Genomic DNA, 26,982 nt, shown 5'->3' on the forward strand with positions numbered 1-26,982 from the left:
CTTGTATTTTAGTACAATAACCACATTGTCAGACACAGGTGATGTTTATTTCAACCATAACCTTCACCTGTCATGAAATATCCCCTTGGTATCAATTACAGCGATGTGCTCTTGTCCTTTGATTTGCTTCATCACAAGTATTTTTAGTCTTGAAGTTTCCTTAAACAAAGGAGTCCATGGATCAGGTTTGCACATCAGTAAACTCTTTAGATGAAGCCAAATTGCTGCTGTCTAGAGAACAGCTGAGTTGTCTGTCTACTTGACAGAGCAGAGGCTATCCACAAACTCGTTTTTCGTGTTGAAACTATGAGAAACCATGTTTCTGATGGTCTTGAGGTACGATTGAATAAAGTGAAGGCTCCAAAGTATTGAAGCTGCACTGAAGTTTTTACGCTCCCCTTATTTTCTGAAATGCAGCAGCAGTTTCCGAAACTCAGCAGCAGTTTCTGAAACTGAAGTAGCAACATAGCTGGGAGTGGATCTTCAAAACTTCCTCTCTTCACTTTTTAGCTGCCAGCCAAAAGCCATGAAGTGTCAGTTTCCGAAAAACCCTAGCTTTTTAGATGTGTGAAGAGATGTTCTATGTTTTGTTTTAGTACTGATGTTAGCATGCAGCTAGTGTTGTAGTTGTACTGGAGACCACCTCCTCTCTGGTGGAAGAAGGCATTATATCCTTTGAAATCCTGTCTTCTGGCTCACTTCATCAAACATAGTATTCTTTTACTCTTTGAAATCCTGCCTGCCATCTTGCCTCTGCACTTGCCAAGGCCCACAGATGTTCACTGGGTACCCACATGCATCAGCACAGCAAATGAACAAGATTAATTCACCTGTAAAATCTTGAGGCCACAGGAGCCAGGCTCACGGCCAAGCTGAAATTGCAGTCTTTTGTGTTGCGTTACCGTTGTGCAGCCAACAAAGGTGAACTTTCATTTAGTCACAAAGCATTGCTCCCTTTCCCGGCAGGCAGGACTGAGGGATATTCTCTGCAAACCTCGTTTGCAGAGGTTGGCTGTGCTGTCTTGAGTTGGGCTGTGCTGACCCTGCAAGCACAGAATGTCTCTGAAGCAGCACCGTGAGCCTCTGCCTTGTGTACTGGTGCGTGAGTCATTATGCCGTTTGCTTCTAGATCAATAATTGAAGCAGACAAGGAAGAAGATATTTGCCATATAACAACATTTTGAAGCTATTTCTGCGTGAAATCAGATTATTTTTATTAGTTTCTGTGCTAGATAATTTTGAATATCTTTTTGGATATGTTGCCTTTGTAGTCCTCAGAGTACCCTCCTCATTTGCTCAGCAGCCCAAGACCTGATAGAAAAACCCTGTAAGGGGTGTTTGGCCTAAGATGACTCTAGGTTTGTGTTACAGCTCAAAGCACGTTTTGGTCGTGAGTGTGCCCAGGGACTGGAAGTATTTATAGATTATTTATCTCTCTTGTGTTTCCCTGCCAGCCAATAAGGGACAAAATTGAGGCTAGCTTTGCAAATGTAGTTACAGAATTTCCTGACCTGATCCAAGTGATTCACTTTGCACTTAAACATTCATATTAAAACTCTTTCTCAAGGTAGTGCATTTTTTTTATTTGGGGGGCAGGTGGTGGTATTTCTCCTCCCCAACCCCCCATAGTACTTTTTTCCTTACTACCTGTATTTAGACAATTTGATAAGACAGTAAAATACCTATGCACTGGATTTTGTGCATCAACGTACAGTAGCCATAAAAATGGGCAATGACTCTTGTCCACAGTGAATGGCCCTTTCTTATGGATATGGTGCAATAACTAAGGATGAATGATAATCAGGAAGTAGTTCCACTTCTCAGAGCGAAAATTGTGACTTCTGGCAAAAGCAAGTAACCGTCCCTGTACATGGACCAATGAAATGTGAAGCAGTCAGCGACTTTCAGCCTGGGAACTGTGAAAGAGGTGGAAGATGTGTAGTCACTTCCTTGTAAACTGCCCGAGTTCTCTTCTAAGGATTGAGCTGTTGTTTTAAAGTATCCTTTTGTAATTGATAACAAAATGTTGAAGCTTGAGAAACCTGCAGCAGACTCTAAAATATGCTGACTTTTAAGAGCCTGAAGTGCCATTCAAAAGGAATTTTTCCAGAACACAGGAAGTTCATATGTCTGTGACATTACAGTGCTGCTGTCTATTAAATAGGGCTGCATAGACAGGTTTTTGTTGGCATTTAACACTGTGTCAGTTACTATTTCCGATATTAGCATTGATGTGCTTTATATTTCAAAGTGTAGAGAGTATTTAAGGCTATCTAGTATGCTCTGTCTGAATTTGCTCTTGATCTCCCTCTCATGTCTGGCACATGCTTTCATGTTCTTTGCAAACTCAGCCCATAATTAGCACAATCTCTATGAACACAGCTGCCTGGTTAGAGGAGGCTGTACTCTGCGAATCTCCTATAATAATCTTTTGTATGGACTGAAATCACACATGGGCAGTTTTCTCCCTTATTTGTGAATGCTGTTTAGTAATATTTGAAATTAAGATTTGCTTCAGCTGCGGTACGTTGGCACTTGCACACAACAAATCCTAGACAGACATTTAAATAAAGCTGTAAGTGCTAAGTTGTTCATTAAACACAGACAACCAGCCCCCACCCCTCCCTGCTTTTGTACTGTGTGGATATGCTCCACAGAGCAGAGAACAGAGGGATGACCAGCTGTAAGAGCCCATCACTGAAGCTGCTTCTCACCTTGCCTATTTGGCCAAGGTGGGGTTGTGTAGGAGCCTTGTGTTCAGTGCAGGAGGTAGCTCCAGACACCACCTCAAGTAAGGCATCTCCCTGAGATACAGCAGTGGCTGTTTCAGCAGCTTCTTGCATTCTGCTCTACCATTTAGCTTATCCTCCTAAGTGAGGAGGAGGAACAGAGGCAAACTTTGCTATCCTGCTTCCAGGACCTGCCTGGTTCAGGGACTTGACCATGCTCCAAGGCTGTTGGCCCAGCACTTCACATGAACTAAGTTTATGCTTCTTTAAAAGAAAACAATGAAGAGCTGCTTGCAGGGCTGGCCAGCTTCCTGCAAGCCCTAGCAGATGTGCCGTGCTATCACCAGAAGTTTATCTTACTCAAGGATCTTCATAGTGAGATCAACAGCCCGTAGAAATGTGAGGGTGTTCTAGAGAAGGCCCTCAGAAAGGGAGAGCAGGATTAAAGTAGAGGAAACTTCTAGCCTTGATTCTTCCTCCTGGCACTCCAGAAATATGTCTGTATCTGCAGATAAAGTGGCTGAAGGGCCCTGGAAAACAGGCACTTCTTTTCCTCCCTTTATATATGTTTGCAGCTCTCACATGAAAGATGGTAAACCCAAATGGGCAGCAGGATAGTGTGCCATCTCCCTTAGCATGCAGAGATAGTGGGATTGGAGGTCTCCCTTGTCCTGTCTGGCACATGGGTAAAAGGTGAAGAAAAGACAAAGTGCTCTGAGGTGATGCAAAGTTAAAGGTGGGGCTCAAGGGGAAAAAAAGAGGAAGGTACAAAGAAAGAGGAAAGATAGGGAGAAGGACAAAGCCAGCACAGGACCAACAATCTGCAGAGGCCAGGCTGGGCTGTGTTCTGCTTGTCCAGCCCAAGTGATGGTACAGCCCCTGCTCACTGGTAGCTTATGTACAGGTAGGAGCATTTTTGGGAACTTTAGCTGCACGCACAGATGACAGCATTCAGACATCTCAGTGGCAAGCTTTCACAAGGCTTGCTGGAACAGCAACACGGTCTGAGTCTTGCTGGGGTGCTCTGTTTCTTGCTGTAACCTGCTGTCTTTCCTGTCCCTCCTGCAGGTGGTTTGAGCAGTTTGTGATGCAGTGGCTGGATGAAAATGAAGATGTTTCCTTAGAATTCCTGCATGGTGCTCTGGAGAGAGATAAAAAAGATGGGGTATGTAGGTCACTCTGAGTGGAGGGCTTGGCGCTACATCCTTCAGTGCCCAGAACCAAACAACAACAGCTGTCATACAAATGGAGGATGCAGCCCTTTTTGCTTGCTAGTCAAATGGGAAACTTAGTCAAATGCTAATGAAGTGGGTGTATTTCAGATCCTTCCATTTGAGAATGACTGTTTGTACTTCTGTTTTAGTTCCAGCAAACGTCCGAGCATGCTCTGTTCTCTTGCTCAGTGGTGGATGTCTTCACCCAGCTCAATCAGAGCTTTGAGATCATTAAGAAGCTGGAGTGCCCAGACCCTGTCATTGTTGCACATTATAATAGGAGGTTTGCTAAGGTAATGCCCCCAGCATCCAGCTCTTTGTCTTCCCTCAGTGGAATGCAAAACAGTATGATTTGTTTTTCATTTTATTTCCTGGAGTTCTCTTGCAGCTATAGAGGACAAGTAACAGTGCTCACATCTTGTCTTCGCAGACTATTGGGAAAGTGCTGATGCAGTATGCTGACATCCTCTCCAAGAGCTTCCAGTCCTACTGTTCCAAGGAGAAACTGGTGAGTCGTGCTGAGCTTCTCTTCTGCCCTGAGGAATCACATAATTGTCCTAATGAAATCAAGCTTCTCACACTGCACCTGACCGTGTTGATGGTGTAAATATTTTCAGTATTGTTTTTATCATCATTTGTATGCTTTTTGCGGATTGAATTCTGGCTTGGCCATAAAATAAAACTAGGTCCTGAAGATGATCTTGCAGGGCTTGGATGCTGTCAGGTCCCCTTGAAGTTAACTTCGACTCTGCCCATCAGGGTTGCGTGTCACAGAGGTGAATAAAAAAAAGAAAAGGGGCACAGATTGTTCTCTTGATCTGGTACATAGCAGCAGTCTTGGTTTACTGTTGTGTCTTGAGAATCTAGTTATCTTGCTGTTTAATCCTGAATTCAGTAAAATTCTGTGTATTAAATAAAACAGGGCCTTACATTTTTGAACCCTGGGTCTATCCCATGCTGGTTTTGCTATCTCCCACACCTGTACTGGGAATGTAACTACAGAGGGAAGAGTCTATTGGTCAGGATGCCCTTGACTATTGTGCTCAGGCTTGGCTTGCAGGACCCAGATGTGTCTCTGAATGCAGCTTTGGCCAGCAGTTCCCCTTCTGATCTGGGAGGTACGTTCACAATAGTACACTGCAGCGTTAAGAGGCTGAAGGTGACACAGCTTGGACTCTCGCAGGGCATGGCAGAAGCTGCAGAGTTGGGCCTTGTCCTGACACTGATTTCTTGTCAGCTCATTCTCTGTTTGTGATAAAGCTGAAGAGGAAAATACAACAGCAGAGATCTCCCTGAGCTGGGTTTCTGGAACTGGTCATCCCATTTTAAGCTGGAGGAAGAAATTACTTGTCTTTTTTAGGTTTAAGTGCTGAAAGCTGTGCATGCCCTACCTCCTACTGGAGTCTCAGATCTGGTGGTACTTGGGGAAGGGTGTTGAGGCATAGACTGTACCACTGGTGAAAATATGTTGGTATCCTGAGGAGTAACAGGCACCTGCTTCTGTCCCTTCAGCCCTGTATCCTGATGAATAACATCCAACAGCTGAGGGTGCAGCTAGAGAAGATGTTTGAAGCCATGGGTGGTAAAGAGGTAAGAGTGCTAAGAGGCTGAGTATTACTCCAACTGCACTGTTACTAGGTTATTTGCATTGTACTGGTGGTAGTGTGAGGGGACAGCCGTGCCTGAAGACTTTTCAACAAAATTTATCATAAGATGAAGGAGCGAATGTTTCGAGGCACAGAATAGTGTGGAGGAGGAAAGAGAAGGATATGTACTGTGCTTATGTGGGCTGGATGTGGGCATGGCTGGCGGTTTCACAGCTCTGCAGACAGACAGATAGGTCTGAGAACTGTTGACATCAAGTTATTTTATGTGGCATATAAATGTGGGAGAGTACCTTTGGCAGTAAATGTCCGATATCTAATATATTGCAGACATGCAAATAGGAGTTCTGTGCTCATGCTTTGTTGAATACTCAGATGTGTCCATGAATATAAATATCTTAGGTTTTGTTCTTTGTTCTGAGATGGCCATTTTTACAGAAATACGGTTTTCCTCCCCCAGATCACTGTGTCTGTTCTGATGTAATCCATGTATCTCTGTTTTTGTCTTCTGTTTTTCATTGCTTTTCAAGATTCGGGAAGATGAAGAAAAGGCTGCTGATGCTGATGTTAGGAAAAAATTATTTTCAAAGCCTAAGTGCATTCTCTTTGGTTGTGTTGTGGTAGAATCTGTGCTATGACCTGTATGTCAAAAGGAAAGTCAGCTTTGCTGATGGACAGCTCAGTTTTTGCCTGTATTGCTGTTTCAAATCTTTCTTGTGTTCAGTGGCAGAATTCCATGAAGTGGCAAAAATCTCAACAAAGAGATTTACCCCATGAGGCAAGGAAAAGTGCTGCTATTCTTTTGCATGTGATCCCAACAATCCTACTTTCTGAGCTCTGCATCAAGAACTAGAACTGTATGCTCCCAGCTGTAATTGCCGTGGTAGCTAAGTGCTTATTTTTCAGGAAAAAATAAACTTGTGATGAAATGTTTGTGAAGTGGTTTATAAAGCTTTAATTCATGCACCCTTATTTTCCCTTAAGGAATCAATTTGCTACTTTTTTCCATGGTGGTGGCCATTCAGTAGGGTTTCCCTGGATTTCAAATTGAAAATACCACCTGCAAATTGAAAATACCACCTGATAGTGTGTTAAATAGGGGGAGAAAAAAAGTGTTTATTAAGACTGCTGGCTACTTTTCCTAGCTTAGACGTCTTCTCTGCAGTCTGCCCTTTAAAACCTTCCTCAGGAGGAATAGGTAAGGTAGAACAGAGGTGATGAATCCACTATTTCCCCTGCACTGTGGAATCAAAAGAAAAAAAAGGAAGAGGAACCCAGATTGTGAGCAATAAAACACATAGGAAGAAACCAGGCAAACATGCTAGGAAGCTAGGTTTTGGAAGTGATTTTTTTCTTTTCTTTTCAAATGCTGCCTGTCCACTTCACTAGTCTGCCACTGATCACCAGAAATAAATCGTGTTGTGTTAGGTGCCTGCATTATTTGCTGTCCCCAGGGGTTTCCCTCTTGGTGACTATGTAGTACTTTGCTTCTTGACTTGAAACCTGCTAGGTCCTCTGTTTTGCTAGAGTAAACAAGGTCTTGTCCTAGTTTGAGTAGTCCTTTTTCTGACGTAGATTGAACGTGGATAGTGAGTAACAATTGGTGAGACAACAGCTTTGAAAACAGAACATGTAGACAAACGTGCTTGTGGAAATGCATCTATGGGTTTTATCCTCTCCTTCAGGAAGGGCAGTTCTTACTTTCTGTGACAAGATTTGATTTATTTTCATCTATACATCACACAGTAGCTTACACAAACATAAGCATTGTCCTGACTTCTCTACCCAAAAAAGAACTGCTTCCTTGGGGGAATAAGAAGGTAGCGTAGGGGTATGTCCTGGTTATCTTGAACTGTTCACCTTTTTGTGTTCTCAAAGATGTTGTTGAGAACTAGGTACCAAATACCCCATTGTTCCTGTGGCAGGTATGTTAGATGTACCATGTGTGAAGCCAGAACTTGGGGATTGGTTTCAGTTACTGTGTACTTGTGGCTTCATCTGCTTCTGATTCACAGATCCATCTCCAGCTACAGTGCAAGTACAGTGCAGTGTGGCACTGCACAACTCTGGAAAGCTTTGAAATACTGCTGCTACTTAGTGTTCTTTGTCAGTGCATCCAAAACACAGTCCTACAGAAATCCATACCACTTACTCCTTTTGCAGCAAGGGAAATGAAGGGACAGGGCTCACCCACAGTCACCCTGCAGTATAATGGCATAACATGGAACAGAAGTGCTTGCCCAGTAATATTTCTTGAGATTGGGCTCCTTGATATAGTGCCTGCCTTTACTTCTTTTCCCCCCAGATGAGGCACGGTACCTTTGCCCCTACTTCTCTTATTCTTTTTCTAACTGTAGTACTCAGAAGGCACAAAACAGGACAAAAATTGCCCAGCATCTCTGGGTTTAATGTGTTGACATCATGTGGTCTGTGAACATTACTAGTCAGAAACAATGAGGACAGTAGCACAGCTTTAGAGCGCTCTGTGTGGAGGGATTCTCTTGGGTCTGTGCTTGAGATCTCAAGGCATCCATGCATATATACACACACATATATATATACACACGTGCACACAGAGAAAGACGTATCTTAAATGATTTTGAGGATTTATAATTAGTACTTTTACTTCCCTTCTGAGCTGTGTTGATCTCATGGGATTGAAACAGCTTCACTGTCTCAGCAGCATTCTCAGACATTCCTGAAGCATGTTTTGGAAAGGCAGCATTTATGGAGTGGCACGTAGCATTAAAAGCCTAATGAACAGTGGAATTGCGGGGCGAGTCCTGGACAGAAATTGAGTACATGAATACCTTTTGAAACCTTTGATTCCTCTGAATCATCTCCAATACACTTAGAGAATGGAGATCATAATTTAGCTCTGTGCTTAAGTCGGCTATATAGATTCATTGCTAGTGTTTGCCTGAACTTGGTCCCATTTATTTAATTATTCATACATTATCTAGTAAAACTTAATGTGACCTGCATTTTCTACCCTCCTTTGCAGTTTTCGTGCAGACTTGAGCTCTGTGCACTGTCTCTGACTCCAGAATAAGCCTTTCTCATTTTGCTTGAGGGAGATGGCTTTCTGCAGTCCATTATTTTGCTTAGCTTTTCATAAGTTATGAACTCATGGCACTGAAATTAAAAGCTGCTGTGCTGCATTGCCCACTGCTGAAGCCTAGATGTGCTGTGGAGGCCTAGTTTAAAACATTTCTGCACTTTTTTTTTTCCCCCAAAGTCAAGCATGTGGGATGAGTATCAGAGACAAATGCTGCCTAGGGAACCCAAAGAATTAGCTGCTGAGTAACAGCACATTGTCATCATACAATTTTCATGCCTTCGGTTTCAAGCTAATCTGTACAATTAATGCTTCAGGAAGCACTCCTCTTAATGCTCATCCAGGGTTAGCCCACATTTTAAATCCTAAGTTAGCCACCTGAATAACGAATTGCAGGACAATTTAGAAACGGCCAAGACTTGATAGGAATGTTCTCAAAGGATTTGTGGTATCTGCTGATTGCTCCTCTTTAGCATCCCACGTGCCATAGCTAAGGCCACCCTAGTATTTGAGAAGCCGGCAGCTATTTGGATTCAGCGCTCCAGGATCCTTATTCTTGAATGCTATAGGAAAGTGGGGAGATGCATGAAAATTCAGTGCAAGTGAGACCACCCTAAAGGGAGGCTGAATCTGTTGAGCTCCCTGCTTCACAGTCACCTCTGCAGAGGGGAGCTCCCAGGTGCTAGTGGAGGGAGGCAGAACAAAAATCAGCAACTTCAGGCTGGAGCCAGATGAACTCTATAATTTGCATAAAGCTAAAATAGGATAGCAGGGCAAAATTCTGTAGTTGTTGATCAAACCTGATGATGTCACAGGTTCTCTGGCTTTAAGGCGTGAATTGATTAACATCTTCAACCTTCTAGAAGGCAAGAGCTATGTTCCTTCAGCTACAGAGAAGCCTTCCAGTTCTGGTCACTTGCACTTCACCAGTGTGCATAGAAACCAAAGAAGAACTAATGACATCTCTTGGAAAATTTGGAAGGCCATCACAGCAAATTCTTAAGACTCATGGATTCCATTTCATCCATGAGAGAAGCAGGAGAAGATCAACCTAAATTGAAGTTCATAGCACTGTGCTGGAAATGCTACCATTCAAATTAGCAGAGAACTTGAGGTTCCAGCCCTGAATGTGCTTGGATGAAACTTCGAGGCCCAGATTCGCTGAAGTGCCGAGTCCCAAATCTTTGCAGGAAATTAACAGGGCCCTACTTTCTTCTGCTGTCCCTTCTTCCAGTATAGGGCTGGCAATCGACCTTTCTTCTGCTCCTGAGCAGATCAGTTTGTAGTCAATAAATGCCATAGCAAGGACAAGCTTAGAGGCAGTTGGTGAGCTCTCCATGTCACCTCACAGTGAAACAAGTCATTAATTGCATGGTTCATGAACCAGTGCAATAAATTGTTGATCCTGACTTCAAACATCCTCTAGACCATGCATCTGGTAGCTTATAAAGAAGTAGAAGTAAACAGTGAGGAATAGGTGTCTTGTGCCAAACTCATCTGGCTTTTGTTTTTCATCTGGAAAAGCAGTTACTTGAAATGTTTTGACGAATTGTGAGCTGGTCCTGCCTCAAGCCTACCAGAAATGGCCAAAATCAGAGGACTGAGTGCCATTAATTGTACACATCAAACCAGTCAGGTTGTGACTCATTGCCCCTTTATACATTTGGAGAAGGGAAGGATTAATGTAGGGGCAAGACAAACCAGTACCAACAGATGCTGGTTTTATTTTGTTACCTATAAGCTTGGCTAGAATGACTGCTGATTGGCATGACATTAGCTTCCTTCTGCCTTCACAGAGCAAGAGTTATAAAGGTAATAGGAATACAAATTCACTTTAATAAAGGAAAATAATCAGAGCTAGCAATTCCGAAAGTTATAAGGCTTAAGTAATCATAATTTGCTTGCATTTTTTTAAATTATTTTAAAAATTCTGATCCAGGAGCTTCATTAGCACAGGTTCAAATGCCTAATAGAGTCAGTTTTATGTGCCAGTTTACCACAGGAAAATGAATGGATCACATTCCAAATCCCCTAAGGCTTGGCTTTCTGTGACAGATGCTGGGGAGTATGAAGAGGGCTTCAGCACCGAATATAGAAGTGGGAACTCCTGTCATGTTCAAATCCTGTATAGCTGCATGCATGGATATACTGTAAAAATCTAAACTGATTTTTAACCACTGTACTGGCATGTCGCTCATTACATTTGTAAATAGATACTCTGCCTTAGAGGTAAGGGCTGAAGCTGTGAATGCCAAATACAAACATTTCTGGAAGGTTGGTTTTTTTACAGGCACCTTGCCTGTCTGCATACACAGGCAAATCTGTTTTACAAGTTACGTTTTCAGAGGAAATGATCCCAAAGCATTCAACATGTGTTGCTACGTGCACACACAGGTAGGTTGCTTGGAAATGGCTCTTTCAAGGCTGGAGGAATGACTACAGTTGGAATACAGGGCACTGTTGAATGCAAAACAAGGTGGCTTTGGGCTGATAATAATGGAGCAAGCACTTTCTTACAGAATGTGCCAAGGTGTCAGCAGCGTCCATGTAGTGCCTGGGGCACTTTTTTTTGGTTTATTTGTGAAGTATCCTCTGAACAGTTGTATACAAAAAGCTATCTGGCTTCATGTGAGAGTAGAGCTACTTGTGCTCAGAACCCGTAGCTGAGATTATGCTTTCCAAAAGTGATCGGTTCCTGCCATGATATTGTGGCCAGATTTTCAGAATAGCTGGGGTCCAGTCCTCTGAGAGCAGTGGCTGGGTCAGTCTTCAGTTTGAATACTGACAGCACGGTGGAAGGTGAAATAGTGTCTTTCATGACCGCGCATGGAGAAATGCACAAGTAAATAACATCCAGTCTGAAAAGCCCTGTCTCCTTCTAGACTTAGAGGAGTGAAATGACCCAAGAGCCCAATGCAATGCACAGTGCTTGATGAATTCTCATCCTGCTTACTCTGTTGGCCACAGGGAGTTCACATTCACTTTCTTTCTCAACTTTGCAAATATCAGGAAGGGTATCGGAGGGTATTGGAGCCTGGGGAAACCACTTGCCGCTGTTTAGGCAAATATCTGTTGATGATTTCACAGCTTCTGTAACAGCAGCAGGCAGTGGACGAGAGCATCCTAGCTGGCAGAGTCCAGTGGTGATAGTTCACCTGCTTATTAAGAGTAGCCTCAAGAGTGAGGACCAGCACTGTGAAGGACAGCAGACTGCCCTCTGGGTTCAAGCTAAGTGCTCTTCTTTCACCCACAGTTGGATGCAGAAGCAAGTGACCATCTCAAAGAGCTCCAGGTGAAGCTGAACAATGTCTTGGATGAGCTGAGTGCTGTGTTTGGTAACAGGTGAGTATAATGAGGTCCCTGTCCTTGAAGCATTCCTTTCTTTTGTCTAATCTCATTCACTCAGGTTAAGAAGAGAAACTTGTGTCAACTGCATTATATTTTTCTTTTTGTCATAAATTCATGCTCTTTCAAATACTGAGACCATCTAAAGAAGTGAGAAATATTTTTAAAGTCTCTCTTTTCTATATTGCTCTGCTTAGAAATGTAACACAGGGATCTCTCAACTGTGAAATGTATTTGAGTTACATAGAGTGATCTTTTCCTGTAAGTAGTGCTTGTCAGTAACAGAACTGCCTGCTTTTATTGCTCGGAAACCAGTTTCCAGCTTCGCATTTATGAAGCAACATTCTTGTTTAAACATTCTGCTCTAAATGTATGAAACAGCTGACTGATTTCTGATTGTTAAATGAATATTGGAATAAGAAGGAAACAGGTTTAGAATTTGAGATTGACTTGTTCTAAAGTTGCATTGAATGCTGTTTTCTAATGTTTCAAGGGGAGAAGCTCTTTAAAGTATTGCCAGAGTAATTGATGGCAATTAAATTTTATTGCAAATCATGTTGCCATTTACCTGAGAATAAAAATGTGCTCGACTATGTTGCCATTTACCTGAGAATAAAAATGTGCTCGACTTCATAATAATTTTTTAGTGAACCATAAAAGATGTCAATTAAGCAAAATCCAGAAATACAGGGTTCCCAATTGATCTTCAAAAATCACTTCTCATGATAAACTTTATTCATTTCATGTTGTGCTTTATAACAAGATTAATGCAGGCATGAACTGTAGTATAGCTGAAACACCGGCGAGGGGAATAAAACAAATTGTACCAACTTGGCCTCCTACAGTCTACAGATTTGCAGTACTTATGACCAAAAAAAATTATGACAGGATTTGTCAGCAACTATTTGGATTTCAGCACATGGAGCTAAGTGGGGAGATAAGTGAGGACTTCCCATTGACAGTAGTGGATGCTATAGCAAGAAATGGAGAGGTTCAAACTGTAACTGAATTGAATCGATAAGGTTCATAATTAGATGGAGGATGAGTGAGAAATCATAATTAGGGGGTGAATTTTGTTATCTGAAACCTGTCTCCATGGCGTCACTGCTACAGGACAATTAGGGTACAATCTTGACATTTGCAAATTAAAGAGATTATTCAGTATCAGCATAAATACCCGGGAGTGTTTTAGAGAGATGTGCCAGCAAGAGATTTAGCCAGTCAGAGGGCTCAGATGCTTTCCTTGTTCTTTAAGAGTAATAGAGAATGAAAAGGAGAGCTGCAATTTACTGTGTAAGCAGAATCTTCTAAAGGATGTAAATGTGGGAGATAAGACAGATATCCGCAATATTCTGTGCAGAGTCTGTGAACAGTTGCTCCTACAACACTGTGCACACCTGACACTGCAGATCTTAACTTTTTTTCATCTATGTGGGATCATTGCACCTGCTGGGAAAGCATCACACATCTGGAGAGCCTCACCACCTTTGTGCTGTGTCCAGATACAATCCTCTCTCAGAAGCATTTTCTGCTTTAAAGGTTATCATAGAGAAAAGGCGCCTTGAAAAGGTTTATACTTTATGCAAGGCTAGCTGCTGTTTTGTTCTTGGAGGCGGTAGGAGCGCAGGAGGGAATTCCTGCAGGAATTAGGGAGCAGAAGGCCCTGTCTGACAGCATAGGTGAGGTTAACTTGCTGGTGCCAAGGGCTCCTGTTAAGCTGTATGCTACACAAGCTTCACTTCAAGTTGAACCTGTTGCCACAGTAACTGATTTATCATTTTTTGTAAGTGATGACAACTTTGCCTTGTATTAGTTTTTATCGTTTCAGGGATTCTGTTATTTTTTATCCCCTGGCTGGGGATTTACAGCATCTTGAAGCAGGGTTCTACAACTGATGCCGGATTTGGGAGAACTGTGGGGTGAGATTAGCCTGTAACAACAGGGACTGTCAGCAGTACAGGAAATGCTTGGTACTATTTTATTTGATGTGACGTATGTCTCTGGTTAAGCTGTCATTGTAGCCACAACTGGCTGCCGCAAGCCGCTCTCCTAGAAATGGGGAAAGTGGAAGTGGAGGCTGTATGGAGAAAGAGCTCTGGAATTGCTCCAGTGAGAGGCAGGTTAGAAGTGAGCAAGAGGGACCGTGAGGCGGGAGGTGGCAGTGCAGGAGAGGAAAGAGGTGACAGGGTGGAGAAGGAGCCACAGGGCAGAAGGGTTGTGTGCTAGCACCCAACTCACAGATGTCCTAGGTGGCTCACACAGCAGAAGTTCAGGCCACTTAGGCAGATATAAAGCTGACTTCCAAACCTGTGTTTCTGCTCTTTACCCCACGTTCTACCACAGACTTCGCTTCCTGTTTTCAAACCTCTGTGCTGTTAGTGGATAGCTAAACGTCACTTGTAATGCCTGCTGTTAATAACTGTTCTTTTATATGTCAAAGCATTTTCCTTTATTCGCTGAATTGATATGTTGACAGCTCTGCTGATCTATTCATCATTTTAAACCATTTTATTATTTAATTTTGAACCTCCTCTTAGCAGTGAAAGAAGGAAAAGTAACTGTGCTTTAATGGCTTGCATGTCCCTTCATTACAGTGACACTGTTCGTGTTGCAGCTGAGCCCCACATCCCATTTTGACATTTTGATATAGCGTGGACTGTATGGCAGTGGACTGGTTTCAGTCGGTGCCTGCCTTCAGGCTGCCTCTTATTTTAAAGACTTAGCCTATGATGGGTCATAAGTGAATTACTGCTGATGGACTCCTAGGTGCTCAAGAGTTGTGCATGCATTGTGCCATTGCTCCATGCTATATCTCAGTCTCTGTGGTGTAACACCCTGTGTAGAAAGCAAAGATACAGCAAGGGTGCTTTCAGCTAAGAAAAACAGTGTTCCTTGAAATCAGGAAAGGATCATTTGTTTCTGGAAGATGCATGAACAAACTCCTCTCAAGTGTGACTGTATCTTGTGTGCAGAGGTGGTAGGCTGTCTGTGGATGATGTGCATAAGGAACTGGGTAGCATGCCCATTAGTAATAAATATAGGAAGGAAATGAGCAGAAAATCTTGGGGAGAAAGAGTGTGTAATTGAGTGCATGGTTTATGAACCTGCAATATTTTACCTTATGTACTAAGAGCTAAGATCTCTGCCACTGATAATCTTGGTTTTGCCTCTCTCCTATCTGTTCAGCTTTCAGACTCGTATTGATGACTGTGTCAAGCAGATGTCTGATATCCTCTGTCAAGTGAAAGGGACAGGAAATGTTGCTGCTAATGCCAGAAACACAGTTGCACAAGATGCAGATAATGTCCTGAGGCCACTGATGGATTTCCTGGATGGAAAGTAAGCTAGTGTTCAAATATATGTTACACATACAGTGCATCAGATTGGGAACAGGATGTGGGAAGGAAAAATAGTTCCATGTTCTTGGATTGTTCTTGAGATGCCTGGCCTCTGAATTCTCAGGAAGAATTAATGGCTTTTCTTCTCTTATCTGCCTCTCTCTCAAGCCACGGATCACCTTTTCAGCCTTCATTCAGTGCCAGAGCACACTCTCAGTTCTCCTTTCTCTCTCTGGCAATTATAGCAATCAGCAAAACACACTGCTGATCAGGTAGTGGGAAGGACTGAAATTCTAAATTTACTAGCTACATTTCTTTTCCTGTACAAATTGTACTGTTGCCAATTACCAAACGTATTGCAAACCATACTTACATACTTGATACATATACACCTCAGGATCCCAGTCGTGTTAAATGTGAGTGTTCTAGTCATACCTAGTGCTGTGCTGACTAGAAAATAAGCTTCTGAACTATGTGATGTACATAAGCTTGATCCATTGCTTTAATTAACTGTTGCCATTAACAGCATGCAGCATGATTCAGCTGCACAGGGACTTTTTGTGGCTAACTGCACATAATTCTAGGAGCCCTCTCATGTGAGCATTTTCCATGCATGCCTTCATGAATCCTGAGAAGCCACCTTCCTTTGTATCACTGGGAACTTGGTATGCTATGGGCTTTTTGTCCAGCTGTGGAGCAAGTCACTTTGATTATGATAATCCAAGCCTAGATTATTTTCTTTCCTCCTTTACAGAAGGGGAGTCTTTTTTGATGCTTCCTGCATCCTACCCATATCAGTCTTGTCCCTGTTCAGTTTTGTTCATTTATTGTCTAACCAGCTATGGGAAGAAAGAATATCTGGGAGATGTTAGACAATATAGAAGAGTCAGCTATTGCCTGTGCACTGCTACTGGCTGCAGAGGTCCTGTTTTGTAGCTCTCCCACCCAGTGTGATCAGTAAATGCCAAAGGCCAACAATCATTTTGAAGAAGAATCTAACATTCCTTGGCCTTTTTGATAGCCTGAACAATAATAAAGGAGGAATAAATAGGGAGATAAAGCAGAACTTCTTTATGTAAAGGGGAATAAACATATGGCAGGTTATTGGTGGTAAATGTAATTGCAACAAAATACCAGAGGAGTCCAAGAAATGCTTCGAGGTGGTTATAGAGATAGAATATTCAGAGACTTTAACAGCTACCAGAAGCTATGCAGGAAGTTCTGCATAACAGTCTGGGAAGTATCAATTTAGGTATTCAACAAAAATTATTATAATAACCCCTTGAACTTTAAAACCTATTATTCTATATTTGTCTGTAATTTTTTCCTATATGCTCTGTAAACCTGATACATCAGGAAGTATCTTCTTAAAGAGAACCAGTTCAATGGTACCTGCTCTTATTTGGACTATTTGCAACCACCATAACTTAATGATACTTTCTGTAATCCCCAGGTCAATAAATAGAAATGATTGAGATCAGAAGTGTCAATAATCCATTTTGCCCAAACGTCTTTAGTGCTAGAACTCCAAGGGTGAAGACAGGCTGTACTTTATGAAAAGGGAAGACTTTTACCCTTAAAGCAATTGTTATGACAAACTGCTTGGGGTGGGGCACTGATTCTTCCATACACATCTCATTTTTCCTTGCAAATTGCATTCTTTGAACTTACTCAATTCTCGGTCTGTCCCTGCAGCCTGACACTGTTTGCGACTGTGTGTGAAAAGACGGTGTTGAAACGGGTGCTGAAAGAGCTCTGGAGGGTGGTAATGAATACCATGGAGAAGCTGATTGTGCTGCCTCCTCTTACAGACCATACGGTAAAGCATTTTTCTCCTTCCTGACTCATAGCAGAAAGTGTTGCCATTGCCTGTGTAACTCATCTCCTTGACCTAATGAGTCATCTGTCCAGGTAAATTTGTCTGCATGTAGCCTGCTCAAGGATGGAAAAATATGTCTGTAACCTAGAAAAGTAAGAGAGCAGCTCTATTTATAGTAGGGTTGCAAGATACAGAGCACAGTCTAGATAAAAAACCAATTCAAAATCCACGATCTAAAAGGAGTTACCATCAAGTATATCAAATTACACTGGTTAGGGATTTGCAGTCCTTTAAAGAAAGCTGTGTATATGGGATTATCAGGCAGTTAGTGTTTTCTTCATGACATTAGATCAACACCTGTAAATACTTTTGCCTTATTATTGTCATCTGTTATTCAGGTGTCTCTCTGTATAGATGTGGTTCATTTGGGCTTGCTTTTTAATGCCATGACCTCCCCGTTTTACCCCACAGAAGGCTTTAACATCAGTATGCGCTGGCATGATTTCTGTGTGTCTGATGTTGAGTTGGAAGCATGTCCAGATAGTTTGCCTTCAAAGGCAGTCTTTTATATAATTGTTCAGCTGTGTGGATGTGCTGGATGAATGTGTGTCATGAATGTAGTGATGTTTTTAACAATGGAAGATTAACCTCTTCCCCAGTTTTGAGAAACCACAGAAACTGATTAAACGTCAGTCACGCATGCCCAGCTGCTCTGGAGGATGACACTCAGTTGGAGGCAGGGTGAAGTTTAGGCTATAACCTCATTATTTGGAGATGATCCAGAACTTCTCTTCTTCTCTGTGTTGGAGTGAACTTGTGGTCTGTGGCTAATTTATGCTGATTTTTTTTTTTTCCCCAGTAGTGAGTAGAACAATAGTGGTTTTCACTATTCAGCCGTTGCCTACATATTTTGAGTGGACTTCTTGGGTTGCAGTGTCTAGAGAAGTGATGCAAATCTGCATCTTGCACTAGGTGTTTCTTGCTCTGAGAGGGGAAGCCTTTGCCTCTGGCCTTGATGATGACAAGTTTAAACAAAACTGCTGAGACACAGTGTGCTGTCATACCTACTAAGCATAAATTAGCATGAGGTGTAAATTTGCTAAAGACTGCTTGTTCTGAGCTTGGATTTGGAGTAATCATTTCTGCTTGCCTTTTTAATTTATAAAGGAGAAGAAACCTAACTAAATTTAAGAGGATGAAATTTCTTTCCCTCTGTTGAATTGCTTTAAAATGGAGTCTTTGGGGACAGGTGCTAAAACCATCATGTAAGAGCAACACTAACATGACCCCTTCAGAATGGAAGCAGTGAAATCAGGGGCCTCGGAGAGAACCAGAGAGGAGCTGCTTGAGCTTCATACTTGCTAGTTTTGAATTTTAAAGGCAGAGTAGGAGAGTGATTCAGTGCTTGTATCATGAAGAAGGCAGTAACTGTGATCAGCCAGTTCTTCCAACCTGTGGGATGTTGCTACAAGCCACTTCAAGTTTTTTTTTTACAAGGCGTTTCTTGTTGCCATCACTTCAGTTTCAAATTGAGAAGCTCTTTTTGTGTAATGAAGCGCATCCTCAGTTTTCTGAGATAATGCAAAATGTTCATAGCTGGATTTTTAAGCTGTCTAATCAATTGTATCATAGTGAGGAGGCTGAACTAGTCCAAACTGGAAAAGAGTCACCGTTTCAGAAAGGCAGTTGTGAACAATGCAATGATTAAAATGGCCTTGTCTGCAGTCCTTGAGCAGGGAGTCTGTGGTGAGGCTAGATGAGCTGGAGAGGCAAAGAGCTGCTTCCACCATGCCCTGGGACATAGTGATTTATTCTGTCACCACCAGATTTTCATCATCCTAGTAGTGAAGGCTGGCAGGGCAAGGCAGGCAAAACTCAGGGTAGGTAGTATGGGCAGAAGCAGTACTTTCTCTTTGCTATTCTGCTTCTCTGCCATGCACCCATTATCTAATTTTGCTTTCTCTGAAAAGAAAGAGCATCAGACTCAGAAATAGCCCCAGGCACTGTAACTCTCTGTCCTCCCTGCCCTCAGCAGTAGAAAGCCCTAGTGCTGTCTCTTCATGTTTGAAGGACCACTGGATGAGGGTTTCTCTCCTAAAACTCCTCTGCAGCCCTTAAGAAGCAGGGTATATTCATGGTAGAAGTGTCCCTTTTATGGAGTATTTTCTCTCTTTTCTTTAAAATTGCTAGAGGTGCAAAAGTGGTTTTGATGGTGGTCATGGAAAGCATACTCAGGTAGAAGGTTCCTGACGCACTGCGGTGTGCCTCACTTGTTGCTTGCATAACGCTGTCACTGCACAGTGCTTTAATGCCTGTTATTCTCCTGTTATTCTCCAGACTGATCTATTCCACTTAAATTAGGTCAGCCTGTATTATACAGGGAAGAAAATCTGAGCTCTGCTCTTCCATTCTTTGCTGCTTCTGGAAGATTTTGTGTAGGGTGGGGCTCAGGTGAGAAAGCAGGTGGCTGCTGCCTGTGAAGGATACAGTGGGGATGGGGCAGTTTTACAGCCTCCCACTCTGACGACCTGGTGCCTTAATGACTATCAGATGGCTGACTTCTACCTCTCTGAGCATTTACTGCCCGTGGGTTGTGAGATTAGTAGCAACCTTATCTCCAGTAACTCACCGAGCAGTTCACACCTCACTAGTTTTAAGTAAAGATTAACATTTAATTAAACACTCTCTGTCTTGGATGAGTGGATATGCAAACACAGCTCTCTGAGAACCCTTATTTTGGGGTTCAGTGCACAATGCTTGGGGATATTAATGGATTAGTTACACATTTCTTTCTCCCTCACTGCTTAGGACGAAACTATAGCATGCCATCAGTGACTAGTCAGGACAATGAGGAGCTGCTTAATTTACACACAGATGATTCCTCTGGAGCCTCTCCTTTATTTGTTTCACACGGTATGATGCAGCCATTCACATGAGGCTCCACTTGTTCTTCCTCCTGCTGTGCTTTTTTCTACTCATCAGACTTCTTCACTAAATGAGAATGTGGTCCAGCGTAAGAGCAAAATTTTCTTTAAGCTGTGGACAGATTTTACACGTGACTTCCAAACTGGCTGTTCTTCAGGCTCATCTGCAAGCAGCCACTGCTCCAGAGCTATTCTGTGGTGGAGAAGAGTGTGGCTTTAAGAGGTTTTCTGAAACCTTTCTTAACTTGTGTTAGTTTAAATGAATCCTCTCCCTTGTGCTAGCTAAAAGTGAAAAAGTCCAAGGCTGCCTCTCTGATGAGGAGAAAAAGCTTTCTTAGCCTTGAATGAAATGATGGTCTGTGAACTGCACATGTGCCCAGATCTCTGTACCGACAGGTAATTATTTTCCCTTCTTCTTCCCCACTTTTAAGCCTATTTTCTCAATGTTTAATACACCACAACAGCTGAAAAAAAGTATTAATTTTTAATGGGTGGTAGCGAACATGATAAAGTTTTTTAAATGAACTTAAGTGCTGCTAATAAATGATCAGATCTCATTATTGTTGAATGTAGGAATTAAAAAAAAACTGGAAAAGGAATGTACAATACCAGGTGAAACTTCCTTGCACTGGTATGTCTCAGAAAAGTAAGCCTGAGTAATAACATGTTTTCCAAAAAACGAACTGGAATTCAAAAGACTTGCAGTAGGCTTTTGTTTCCTAACTTTGTCAACTAAGCAGTAGGACAGTTAAGCTGTGAGAGTTTTCGCCTCTTGGAATATAAATCAGTGCAGTTCTGTTGGCTTCTAGCAATTAGATTTGAGTCAGATGATGATCCTTCTCTGAATGCTTTCACGGAGTGGGAAAAAAACAGTCAGCCCGTTAACAAGAAGTTTAAAACTTTGTGTTGTGGACTATAGATGTCTTTCAAGTTTCCAAAAAGTTCAGGAAGGTGAAACTAATTTCATGGGAAGAACCAGGAAAACCAGCACTAAGGTCTGTCCCCTTCCCAGCTATGTTTGCGACAGAGCTAGCAAGAAGCAATTCATAACAAGGACTTAAATTTTCCTCATCTTCCATCCTTAACGTTTTAATCAATTCTGTTGCGGGCAGCTTTTCTCAAAACTATCTGATATTTAAGCTTAGTTGTTTTCATTCCCTAGAGGCGCACCTGGAATAAGTGCTGTCTATAGAGCTTTGTGATATGTTTTCCATGAATAAATAACTTTTTTTGAGGAGGTATAGCATCTTGTTTACAAGAATGCCATTTGGCAGAGGAAGGAGCTGTCCAGATTTTCATTAGATGTTACCAGCATTGATGACAAACTCAATGTAATGGGAAAATAACTTCTTGCAGACACATTGACAGAGATTGGCACTGATTGATGAGGATTTTCTTAGCAGGCAAGAACTGAGGAGTAGTTATCTGAGCAGCTTTGTTCCTTGAAGCATTTCAAGTCACTAGATATTGCTCAGTGTTACCGACCTGCCCTCCTTAGAAGCCTGCGGCAGGGAGACTACATGCCTAGGCTACTTAATGCTGTTGTTAAAATTTATATTTAAAAAAAAATGTGTTCAATGAAGGTTGAAAATACTGGACCGAGAAATGTTAATGTTAGTGTGTTTTGTGACTGCTCACTTAACTTTTTCAAAGTTCAGGTAATAAAGATGTTATATCTTGTTTCTGCTTAGTCAACAGGCATGAAAACCTGAACTTTTAAGACCCGTGAGTCAAACAAACTTCATGACCAATTGTACAGAACAGCAGGCGCATCTGTTGGGTACCAGAGCGCTGGCTGAAGCCATGTGCCTTGGTGGATTATTTGGTGTGGCACACAGTGGAATCTCTGTGTTGCTCCTGGTGTGCAGTCATGTTCAACCTCACTCACTGGAAATACAGAGAATTTTGTACTCTTTCAGTTTAGAGAGTTATACTCTAACACTGCACATTAGATACCGGCAGCAAGTGAAGCTCCCCATCTCATTTCAGAAGCTTTCCTTTATGGGTGCATTGTCCTTGCCTGCACTTTCTCCCCCCGCCCAAGAGTTGTGAATTTAATCACTTATCAAGAGCTTCTGTTTAGCTATGAAGTCAATAATGTTCATTCTGTATTGATTTGTATTCAACAAACATAAAAAGCTGAGGAATAGTGAGGGTTAGGTGATGGTTATGGATAGAGCAAATCAAGAGACTGTGTTTTCAGGTCACAGAGTCTTTTCAGCTTGAATAAATTTCTGAAGCTGGCAAAACTAAAGAAAAAGTATCTCATCTAAAAATTCACTTCTGGACTGCTGTTGTAATGGGCAGAGGGTGTCCCTAGAGCGGGTCTCAGTCTTTCCAGTACTACAGCTGTAAACTGTTTTCATGCTTTCCTTCTGTAAAAGGGTACCTGCTACCTCTAGCAATAAGTATAAAGACACTTTTTTGCTGAGGGGGAACCCATCAGTGCGGCTGATGTTAACTTTAATCCTAGAAAAAAAAAATTATTTCAGCAATGGTCTTTGCAGTAGAACCCAGTTCCCAGAGTCTCCTCTGCAAATGCATGTGTGGGGTAGTTCCTGCTCCACAGAGTACTGACTTAAAAGGCAACAAATAAATACCAGAGAAGGCAGCAAAGAAGACAAACTGTGTGGCATAGGCAGGGGCAAAGGGCAGTGTAATAATTCTGGTTTTACGTCCTGCTTTGTTACAGTTTGAGGGATTTTGGGGTGGGGAGCAGTCATGGCAGTTGTGGTTAAGTGGGAGGGTGAAAGACTGTTTAGATGAGAAAGGGTAGTAAAGCCGTGGGAAGGAGGGCTGTGGAAAGAAGCACTGGATTTACTGGAGACTTTCGGGGAAATGTGGTCCACATGGAGCCATCAGTTCCCAAAGAAGATGAGCTTCATCTTCTCCCAAGTATTTTCCTGAGCAAAAAGACCCTCCTGGAAAGTGCCACGCACCAGGGTCTGTCCCTGGAAGCTTAATTCAGGCATTCAGCAGGGACATCCCTCAGGCACTTCTCCACTGATACCTGTCATGACTTCTACACGTACTTTTAACATGAGCTTCTAATAACCGATTACAAGCAAGAAGAGCCAGAGATCATCTTTGAGAGGGCAGCTCTCCTGACATACCTAAGGCATTCCTGAGAGAGATAATAGAGGGGAGGTTTAGTTAGGGAAGAGGGGTCACCCATAGCTTTGGCTTGGTCCTAAAGCCCAAATGTGACTAGCCTAGGAGGGCTGAAGTGGAAGGCAAAGTTTCATGATATGATAGATGCACGATTCATAGCTAGAATCACAGTAGGCTGGGGTTTTATTCCAAGTGGAGTTATAGGCAGTCATGACTTTTTTAAAGAAAAAGGCAGGATTAGGTGAATGAAAAGGAGCAAAGTGGAAGAAAATAAATTCCAGCACACCCCATGAAGCATCTCTGGGAGAAAAGACCAGAGAATTCTGTTGTTTGCTTTTGGTTTTCTCGTTAAAAATTGGACTTAACTCCCCAGGCAAAAGGAATATTACACAACAGACAAATGTTGTGGTGGGGAAAAAGGAAAATATCTTTGTCGTAACCATTGCAGAGAAAGTATGTTAAAACCCATTACACTAGAGTGTAAGTGACTTGAAGCAAGATTTCCCGTCGTTGGGATTTGTGTTCCCTTTTTGTTTCTTCATTGGTCGTACAGCATCAGTAACCCACAGTGGGGAAAGAAAAGCCATTGCCAAGCTTTTGATATGTAAAGGCAATGCTGTAGTATTCACTGGACTTTGTTTGCAATCTTGTCACATGAAAACTGCTCAGATCCAGTTTTGTTTCTGACCTGATGTATACCTACCCCCACCCCATTGGTTGGGCTCTACTTCTATAGAGACAGAGATTGTCGTCAGTTGTGTGATCTTTTGCTTTGTTATGCCATCTTCATCTGTAGTTAGACTTGACTTGAAATCTAGAGGAGCACTTGCAGACGAAGTCAGTGCACTGCCTTCACCCCCAGCCTGTGCAATCCATTTGAAGGCACATCCTGTTTAAATGGGTGGCCGCTGTAAACAAGAGTAAACTAGTTAGAATATTGTGCTCCGAAATAGCTGTTAATGTGGTATCCACGGAAATGCCAGGTTTTATACTAGGTAATAAACTGGCAAGGAGTTAAGTTGTTGTGACTGGCCTTGGGCTGGTTATGTAAAGCTCTGGCTGTGAACTGGGTTGACTTGCTCAGAGGGAAAACAGGCAAAGCTTGTTTATAACCTTTTTTTTCCTTCCTTTCTTTTCTAACTTCTTGCAATCATAGGGCACACAATTGATTTTCAGTGCTGCTAAGGAACTGGGACACTTGTCAAAGTTGAAGGTATTGTTCTGCGTGGCTTGTGTTAAATGTCCGTATGTGTAAGCATGGAAGTGTAGTAGCGCATGGCATGTCTTGTGCTTCCACTGGTTTGTCACTGAATGCAATTGTAGAGAAATGCTTTTAAATGCATTCTGCTAACATTAGTATTATGTTTAACTTAAATTTTATTGCGGATTTAATCATCAAAGTAGTGTCTCTTTTCTGTCGATACAGTGATCGGTTTGGTGTATCAATTTAAAATGAAAAAAAGTAGAGTTCTCAATATCTGGCCAGTTCCTCTGTATCCCCATGTATAAAAGGAAGTCCCTTATGTGATCCTGATAATGAGATATCGGTCGGAAAGATGACTGCTAGCTATTGATGAATTATATGAACTGTTACAAAAATAACTTGCTTATGGAAGAGAGCCTGTGTCTGTAAATTCTGTCTGCGTGGGCTGTCTTTACAGGCAAGCTGGCATTTAGCATGAAGGCTATGTTGATGTGTTTTGACAGTGCATGACGTGACAGTGCATGACATGAGCATTACTAAGTGCACACCACCTCATCATAAGCCAATCAAGCATTAATTCACTGGTCACGACGGGAATGGTCTGAAAATAATGATGCCTTAAAACGTTCAAATTGCACTCTGTTGTGGTTTCACTTGTGCTACAAAACAGGTATTGTGCAAGAGGAGGTGTAAATATGAGGTGTCACAGTGCACAAACTGTGCTGCAAGGAAGACGGAGCTGAACGTGAACTCTGTCTTGGAGCATGATCAGGGAAATCCTCTCACAGCAAAGGCCATTCTCCTAAGTGATTAGTGCAATTTCAAAATGCATTCGTCTTTTCCCATAACTTTTTTTTGTCTTGCGCACTTATTACAGCTGTCTTTATGTGACTATCTATTTCCGTTGCCCAGCAGACACGCTTTACGTAGACACATTTATGAGCCAGGACAGTACACAATTCATTTAAAGTAGTGCTTATTAGCAATCCTAGTAAGTGATGTGGACATGCAGGTGTGACATTAGATGCACACACTTTTCTCCAGCTGCATTTTGAGGCTGTTACATAGCAGTTAACAGAGACATAACGTAAACTTTCAAGTGTGGTTCCCCAGGGGAATAGCTGTCACTTCTGCTGGGGCACAGCCCCAGCACTCCCACAGCCAGGCTGTCCTCCCTGGTGACATGGTGGCTCCCAAGGATTGCACTACCTCTGCTGCTTCCTGCGCTTACAATGCTCTGTGTTGCTTCCATGGAAGACATGAGGAGAGAGGAGCTTTGTAGCCAGCCTGGGAGAGTGGGAGCTAGACCACAGCCTGCAAAAGTGACTCCCTTGTCCTGTGAGTATCCCCTTCCTCTTTCAAAAATATCAGCAAGAACACAGCATTTGGAGGAAGAGAAGACATCCCTGCCTTCTACATGCACTCCTGGTGTCAAAGAGGGAGAGCTCTGAATTTGCTCTGTTTCTCCTCTGGGGTCACAAGGACAAGTTTGTGCACAGACAAGTGTTCCTGTGGCTTGCTCGCATTCTCAGGCATAGCCAACGACATTCAGTGTTACTTCTTCCATATTTTCTCATTACTGGAATTTATTAATGTATACAAGGTGCCTTTTTCCAGGAATGATTTGGAAGCTTTGGTGGTTTCCATTTGCACTGAAGGCCAGATGAAGGCCATCCCTCAGCAGCAGCCTGTCTTCAGTTCAGTTACTGTAAAGCTTAACTTTGGTAACTCTGGACTGCGTTTTTAGAAATGCACGTAATCACGCAAATCAGCCAAGCCCTGGTGTGTGTTCAAGCCTTTATTTGCATATCCACATGTAGGACTACAGCAGCTCAGGTGTGCAGGATTTTATATGTGACAAGAGAGCCATACACAAGTGTGAAAGCACTCTACCACCTGAATTCTGGAGACCTTTAGTTCAGACAGATGTGTGAAGCAACACTGTGAACAAAAATTTCCAGAACAGTAAAGGTGTTACAGGAGCATAAATTGTTTGGGTCTGTGTAAGCATTGTGGATATTCTTTTTTTTTTCCTTTTGTTTTTGCAGGCACATACGAGCTAACAGGGAAGGCATGAGTAAATGGCTCTTCAGAGCCTTACTCCTGTGTATTTTTGCAGTTCCACTAAAAGTCTGGGAAAATTACAGGATGGATTTTAAGCTTTATTTGTCTTAAATAGAACAGGAGGAACAGAGCCCTAGTGAATCAGATAACTCAGCTGAAAACTGAGACTAACAGACCTGACAAGCGCAGGCTCTGGTCCTGAAGACAGATCAATTTCACAGTGTATTTTAAAATCCTCAGAAAACCAACCATAAACCTGGCACCTTGGTGCCACATATATGCCTCACATTTATTGTCAAACTCTTTCTGCTCCATTTGCTTAATAGCCAGCAGCTGGAGCAGGGAGCAGCAGCCTCCTCTCCCTCGCACTGCCCCCAGAGTAACCAGCCGATCTCTGACCGCAGAGGTTCTTTCAAGACTACCTGTGGAGAATATAAGGATGACTGTGAAACAGGAAGAGATTTTTTTTTTTTTTTTAAACTACTTCTGCTTGAAGTTGCATAATTATTTGATGTAAATATTTGTGGCTTGCTTCTGACCTGGCAATCTGGGAAGTGCAGAGTAGCGCACTG

At 42.3% G+C, this 26,982-nt stretch overlaps 1 protein-coding gene across 1 annotated transcript in view; it reads left to right on the plus strand.

The window, feature by feature from the left end:
* The window catches only part of UNC13B (unc-13 homolog B), a 104,011-nt gene that overhangs the window by 65,347 nt on the left and 11,682 nt on the right, over positions 1 to 26,982 (plus strand). Inside the window, exons 19-26 of the mRNA XM_075726353.1 lie at positions 3,798 to 3,894; positions 4,093 to 4,236; positions 4,374 to 4,451; positions 5,456 to 5,533; positions 11,859 to 11,947; positions 15,137 to 15,289; positions 16,984 to 17,107; positions 24,299 to 24,355. Coding sequence (XP_075582468.1) covers positions 3,798 to 3,894; positions 4,093 to 4,236; positions 4,374 to 4,451; positions 5,456 to 5,533; positions 11,859 to 11,947; positions 15,137 to 15,289; positions 16,984 to 17,107; positions 24,299 to 24,355 — 820 coding nt within the window. The remainder of the gene's footprint in view (positions 1 to 3,797; positions 3,895 to 4,092; positions 4,237 to 4,373; positions 4,452 to 5,455; positions 5,534 to 11,858; positions 11,948 to 15,136; positions 15,290 to 16,983; positions 17,108 to 24,298; positions 24,356 to 26,982) is intronic.

The sequence above is a fragment of the Pelecanus crispus genome, chromosome Z (assembly GCF_030463565.1).
Source record: "Pelecanus crispus isolate bPelCri1 chromosome Z, bPelCri1.pri, whole genome shotgun sequence".
In the NCBI taxonomy this organism is placed as follows: Eukaryota; Metazoa; Chordata; class Aves; order Pelecaniformes; family Pelecanidae; genus Pelecanus; species Pelecanus crispus.